The 6,960-nt window shown below is 34.1% G+C and overlaps 1 protein-coding gene across 1 annotated transcript; it reads right to left on the bottom strand.

Annotated features, from left to right (window-relative positions):
- Positions 1 to 1,822: 1,822 nt before the first annotated feature.
- LOC128891664 (uncharacterized) lies at positions 1,823 to 4,449 on the bottom strand. Its single transcript, XM_054151337.1, has 6 exons — positions 4,276 to 4,449; positions 3,865 to 3,935; positions 3,518 to 3,702; positions 2,872 to 2,953; positions 2,601 to 2,694; positions 1,823 to 1,969 (listed from the first exon to the last, which is right to left on the bottom strand). Exons 2-6 carry the CDS (start codon positions 3,914 to 3,916, stop codon positions 1,900 to 1,902), a joined length of 483 nt encoding a protein of 160 aa, XP_054007312.1. The 5' UTR covers positions 3,917 to 3,935; positions 4,276 to 4,449; the 3' UTR covers positions 1,823 to 1,899.
- Between the last annotated feature and the right edge of the window lie 2,511 nt (positions 4,450 to 6,960).

Here is a 6,960-nt window from a genome sequence, read left to right as displayed (position 1 = left end):
GTCCTCTCCTCCCCATCTGTCACCAGTAGCAGCCACCAGGACGATAAATGAGCGAAGATTAACTCCGTTTAAATTTTTTTTCTTACCGACTTTAGTGTCGAACGTACTTGATGAGCTCATAATTTTTTGCAATCGATATAAATTTCTTCCCGAAGCCAATTTAGTGGCTCCATAATTCGACGCAATTCGTTGCGACAATGCAATTCAAACATTTGTGGGAATCTAGCGAAGTAATTTTTCAACGTATGAACCGCTTGCGAGCAGAGATTAACTCCATTTAGTGAATTCTTTCAAATTTTTTTTGTCAAAACACTCGATAGACTCGTATTTTTTGTGACCAGACTAAATTTCCTTGGTACTTTGGTTTAAGACCGTGTTTTATGAATAATAGATACATTAATGCATACATCGCTTATTTTAGAAAGCAATTCGATCGACTTCATAGTTGTTGCAGTAATATAATTGAAACGTTCGGAGAAAGTTAGCGAAGTAATTTTTTTAATATGATAATGTATGAACAGGACCATCCTAGCTTGGCTTGGCTTAGCTTTATTTAAAGTGCGTTATTGTTAATTTTACAGTTGTTCATTACATTTGTTCAATACACCTGTTTTTTATAATATCACTTTCTTAATTTTCTAAATTTTTTTTGTTCGGTATGTGTAAACAGTTTTTTACATTATAATTACTTATACCTAGCTTATCACACGAAAAAGGTGTTGGTAAGATATCTGTGGCGGCATCTAACCGAGAGTCCGTTAAGTTCGTCTTCGGGTCCAGGGGTAACATCTTTCTAGAAGAAGATTTATGAAAAAATCATAAAACATTTCCTTGATAAATTCTTTATAGATTGAATCCCTCAAAGATTATTAATTGAAATAGTTTTAAAAATTCTATTTCTTAGGTCCGTACACTTGTTTTCGATTAACGATAAACAAAGAGATATTTATAGGAAATTTCTGTGGTTACATATATTTATAAAATGTATCTAAATAGTATGAAAAATTGTTGAAAATAAAAGACCTCTAACTCAAGTTTCCGTATAATTCCATTTTATGGTATTTATTCTACTCTGTTGGTAAATAATCACGAGTGTCCTGATTTAGCGACGGTAGATGAACCAGTTTCCTGACGAATCCGCATAAGATAATTGAAGAAATTGTCTGAAAAATTATAGTTGTACTTAAAAATTATTAGCTGTAGAAATTGATTAAGTACCTTTATATTCAATTATTTTTAACTTCAGTGTAAATAATAATGACACACAGATTGCTTCTGTGACAGATTGATTGCATGATTGAAAAAAAAATTAAAAGTTTGTATGGATTTTCTTTGCAAACGAATGGTAAGTTCACCTTAGAAATGCACAAGATTAATTTCTACATTTAATATTTATATATAAAAAGATATCTATACTGCGATACATGGAGATATTTCAATTTCAGAGAAAAAAGGCCGAAATCTCGAAGGAAAACAAGATTTCACTAAGTATAAAACTGTTCTATATTTCTATACTCGGTTTAATTAGACGTTACGAAATGCAAACGTCGACTCTCCATATTGTCACAGTATTCATCCCCTTATTTCTGTTTTCCGAAATCCATCCCTACCGTATACTACGTAAACATTACCGCGAAGCGCATATGACAGTGCACCTGCGCGAACATTGTTCGAAACGAAAAAGAACGACTGGAACCGCGAAATTGAAGCACGAACCCCTCATTTTATGAGATATGTGTTTAATTTCATCGTAAAGGAGGAGGGCGATACACGAAATAACAGTGTGTCACGTATTTACACGTTTATTGTTCTCGATATTTTTCCCAACACCTTACACCGACAGTAAGCTTTAAGTATATTCTTCAACGAGCACCATAACCGCGTCGGAGGCCGCTTACGCTAATTCTCTTGCGAACCTGCAGGCTCATCCCCTGTCCTCTTCTTCCGTTTCCATACTTCGTTGTCGATACTGGAAGAAAACCGAAATCAGTCGAGATTCGTCCTTTTTCCGTTCTCTGTTTTATTATTAAAATCAATTTTTAATTTGTTACGCGTTCAGTCACAAATATTTATTTTTCTTCCTTCTCGCAAATTATTTTTAGTTTTTAATTTATTCTGCATTCAGTCACAAATAATTACTTTTCTTCCTTTTCTCAAATTATCGTGGAAACAATTTTTTCGTTTTAATAAATACATTATTTCTTATTCACTTAGTATCTTTTGAAAAATAATCTTTTTCTCTGATTAATAAAAAGTCAGGTCCCAAGAGGATAAACTCATATTAAAAAAAATGTGAATTATATACTACGATCTTTTTTACAGCGTATAATTATTTTTAAAAGATCTTATATCCAATTTGATAATGCAACTATCCCCAATTTACACGGTTTTTAAAAAACCTCATTTCCAGAAACAAAGACCGTTAACAAGAAACACTTATGCTGCGAACAGTAAAGTGTAAAAGATCTGGCAGCGAAATATTCTGTTGTACCACATCATATGTTTCACTTTATATGCAAGTTCCAGGTGTTCTGAATGATTTGAAATCGTTATGCATTTAATGTCGTTACATTTTATTGTTCTCTGTTTTGATAACTTACTCGTCCATTGCGTCTTTGGAGTATCCAGCCAAAGTTCGCCAAAGTTCTCGTGGCCCCTCTATCGCAAGAGGAAAGTTCTGCCAGGTCCATTCGCCTGTTAATGAGAATAGAATGGTATAATTTGAGTCGACCCGTTTCTGGGTTGATCAAGTTTCACCAACGTGTTAATTATTTCTAACCATATCAATATTCTAAACGCGTGACTAATGCATAGTGAAAATGAAAAAGAGAAACGAGTAAAATAAGATCCGTAGAATACAGAATTCTATACCGTCAGCCGCTGAATACTGTATGCGCCTTTTTATGGGCCCTGCAAAAGCTTCCTCGCTTTCACGCGACGACCAGGGTTCAGGCTTGAAAAACGCAAAGGTACGTTATTAATATAAAAATTCAACATTTGTGTTTGTGATTTCTTTATAAGTCCGATAGTTTTCGTCCGATTCAGATGCAATTTTGTTTGGTTGCACTTTATATACTGACAGAAAGTCTAGGCTACTTAATTTGTAAAAATATTAGCTATATTAGCGATATAATTTATCAATATAACGTTGAAGCTATATGTGTTCGTGAATTTCTTCTAACTTCTAGTATTTTCGTCCAACAGGCGATATTTAATTTGTGAAAGTATTAGCTATATAAATAATAGAATCTGTCATTATAAAATTCAACGGGTACATGTTTGTGATGTGCGTTTAAAGAATATTTTACTTTAAAATCAGCCTCATTTTAATTAATTATGCATGTCTCTTTGGATAAATATGAATAAAAGTCGCCATATGGGGTTCGCAAAGAATATGGACACATTCTCTAACTTTCCATACGAAATTCAGTTTAAATCTGAATTAATCAAACTGGCTTTGTAAATCTAATGTTAATAATGTTACGAAGACTGACATCATGTTTCAACCAATAAGTACCTGCATTCCACTGTCGTGCTCTCCGACTCCAGCGTTCTTCCGCGACTTGAAGAAGAGGTTGTCGTAACCGTCGCTTCGACCAACACGTGGTATGTTCTTCACAATTTTCAGGAAGAACGCTGGCTCTTCGTCTGCTTTTGTGACGTTTTGGGAAATCAGCAACGCGTACACTCCGAACACAAGAGCTAGAACGAATCAAATATTTTACACAAGAACTGAGAAGTATACTGTTGAAAATGTTCTATTAAATTCAATACAAATCACATGTCTGTAATAAACTGTAATAAAGTGCCTTTGGTAAGCTTAATGATTAAATCTGAAGCTTCGAACAAGGATAATAGACTCACCACCAACGAAGAAGCTTCGCGTAGACTCGGAAGATCGCGATAGAAGTATCATCGTCCTCGTCTGGTATTATCTGCAAACGAACAAAGTAACATCATTTAGTTCTTCAGAATTAAAACTGCATTAAAAAGTATGAAATAGTTTCTATTTAAATATTCTCTTGATTAAAACTTTCTCTTGCAACCCTTTCGGACGCCCGGCGAACGCAGACAAGAACAGCGAATAAAGAAGAGGACCGAGCGAAGACACCGAGGTCAAGTCAGAGTGTATTTAAATATTTAAAACAATTCTTGAACCAACTATGACAACTACGTGTGCACATTGAAATCTCTGACACCTAACATCGAGAGAGATTGCTTCGAAACTAGCAATGCGACCTCTGATATAATATAAACCTGTCAAAGCTACCTTACTTCTAATCTTAAGTCCGTGAAAGTATCGTAACCCCTCCGAGCAGCCACCAGGACGATTCACAGATTTTATCGCGCGGCTAATTGCAAGTCGAGCCGTTGTACCATCGCCATATTACGCCACGAAAAGATCTAACGTGATCGGTGGTCGCGAAATACGTTGAGGATACTCGGACAGGTGCGCACGTCACGCGTCCTCCGCGGCTCTGTGTGGAAAACTGAACGATTTTTCCTAGGACTTCTTCCATTACCGTCCAAGAGTTGACAGAATGCTCGAAGAACCGTGGGCGAAGAAACGGAAAGGAGTTTGCACGTCGAAGCCCCATCGCATTTAAATATTCCGAATGTTCGTGCTGACGTTCGCCTATCCGCGATCACGCGCGAAAATCTTTTCCGCGTGTGTGCGTTTCTTGCTCTTTAACGCGGATAAGAGGCGTTCCTCGACACGGAAACCTCGAATTTCCAGAGGAGGAAAACTGTGCTCGATCCTATGCTTCGATACGAATCAAAGGTAAGCGGATTTCTTACCTTAACTGAGTATTCTAGTCCGGAGCTTTCGAAATATCAATTATTTTATTGCATTTTCTCAAAGAGTAGACCTTTGAAAATATATCTGCCAAAGGAGTTTGTTACATTCGGAAAATTAACGAAGTTAGGGGTGTTTAAAGAGAACGGTGCCCGAAACGATGTTATCATCTGCAGTTGATTTGAATACTGCATTTTAAATTTCTTTGTAATTTTTACTATTTACAATTTCTTCGTTGGTAACGTGTGGAATGTGCAAAACTGATGTTTACTTTCAACGAGCAAATAATTGTAAGTATACGTATTTGGTATAAAAAACTTTAAAACCTCCTCGTTGCTATATTTTTTTTAAATGGTTACCATGATATCTCGAGTTCTAATTGTTCGAATAACTTCAAATTTTGAGTGAATCTTCAGCACGTCCTATTCACGACTATTCTAAATATTTTTTTGTAATATACTAAGGACAAGAAATTTTTCTTTAAACAGTAAACATTAAGCATCAGCGCCTTCCAATGAAGGTGTAATTAGTAAAAATATTTTCGATTGGTTTTTTAGAAGCGTTACAATTTTTATAAACGTCGAATGCGATCCAGTTATGATTACCTTCTTTACCAAGTGTAACAGGGAAGCCGGACAACGTTATCAGCGAGAAAATTGAAACACGTTTCCTGGATATCTGCAGTTTCTCGATACGTGCTGATATTCACCTTGCTACGATCGCGATACACTGTGACAAAATCGTCAGGTGTCTCTATTTATGTCAGAATCAATGATCAATTGAATATTTCGATCAGGTCAGCTGAAAGTGTCGATGCGGGAGCTTGTTGTCCCCCTTTACTGTCGAATAAATTTCTCTGAAAGCTATTTGCGCTGAACAATTATTGTCATTGGATTTCGAGAATGATCGCGGCACCGTATTTTTGTTTCAAAACGGTTGGAAAGATGAATTTCGAGTAAAGTGAGGTGAAACGTGTCATGAAGTCGAATTTAAAACAAATATTTTTTTAAATATTCTTCAAAATCATTACTCGTTTAATAGATGACGCACGAAGTCAACGTATTGCGATTTATTCGTAGCTTTGATTTAATTCTATATTCTATTCCATGAGAAGAAACTGGAAACTTTTTTATTTCATAGTCATTATTCAAAATTTTTATTGTGCGAGTGGTGAAGAAAAAATTGCTTATCTTCCAGTTGTGATTACAATTGTACAATTGTACAATTAATAAATACAAATTTGCTTATCCTGTATTCGTTATTTGAAACTTATATCTAGATAAGAATTTTACTCTTCTACAATGTAAAATAGAGATGGCTATTTTTTTAAGATAAATAAAACACTGATTAAACGCATCAATAGTTTTACCATTAATTTGTTACGTAACATTTCTCAGTCTACGCGTAAGAGACGTTATAACCCTTATCCGGGTAGATGAATGAAACGTGCCTTCCATATCAAAATGCTCGATCTGCATTTCAGATATCGAAAAGAGTTTCGTTGAACCCCTCCATGCCACGAAAATTATTCTAAAACGAGCATTCGCTGGAAAATGCTCGCATGATCGTTCCAATATAATCTATGCTTGAATTTTATACTTGTGTCGATGATTACGAAAGTAGAGTGTTATGTATCTCTCTTTTTGAGATATTACAATTTTCGCATTTGAAAATATTCAAAAATATTTCTTATATTTTTAATGAATGCTTCATAAAATACATGTTCTTCTAATGTAAAACGTCATTACCATTCATTACAATTATATTTGTAAAAATGAAGAAATTTATGTTATAAAAATAAACAAATTTATTCGTTTATTATATCGTAACTGTAGTTTTGTTGAATTAAATTCTATTCCGTTTCAAAAACAAAATGTTCAATTTCTGAAATGAATACATTCATACATTTAACAAAGTATACTATATAATATCTATTGTATAAGACATATGTTTATACATTATAAGGAATTTAAGTTTTAAGAAATATCTTTCTTTTTTTTCGTTAGGAAACTATGTACAAAGTTAATTTTAAGACGAACTATGTTAAAAAGATGTAAAATTTAATGTATTTTGAAGACAGTGCAATATGGGAGATATCCATGCACTATAATAAAGATAATAATAATAATAATAATAATAATAATAATAATAATAATAATAAT

The sequence above is a fragment of the Hylaeus anthracinus genome, unplaced genomic scaffold (assembly GCF_026225885.1).
Source record: "Hylaeus anthracinus isolate JK02 unplaced genomic scaffold, UHH_iyHylAnth1.0_haploid 12002, whole genome shotgun sequence".
NCBI lineage: Eukaryota > Metazoa > Arthropoda > Insecta > Hymenoptera > Colletidae > Hylaeus > Hylaeus anthracinus.
Note: the sequence above shows the minus strand (reverse complement) of the source record. Positions and strands in the feature narration are given on the sequence as shown.

Coding starts and splice junctions, on each gene's coding strand:
- LOC128891664 (XM_054151337.1), bottom strand. CDS start 3,916: ATGATACTTCTATCGCGATCTTCCGAGTCTACGCGAAGCTTCTTCGTT. Junction 3,703..3,864: donor GCGAAGCTTCTTCGTTGGTG/GTGAGTCTATTA, acceptor GATTCGTTCTAG/CTCTTGTGTTCGGAGTGTAC. Junction 2,695..2,871: donor ACAGTATTCAGCGGCTGACG/GTATAGAATTCT, acceptor TCTCATTAACAG/GCGAATGGACCTGGCAGAAC.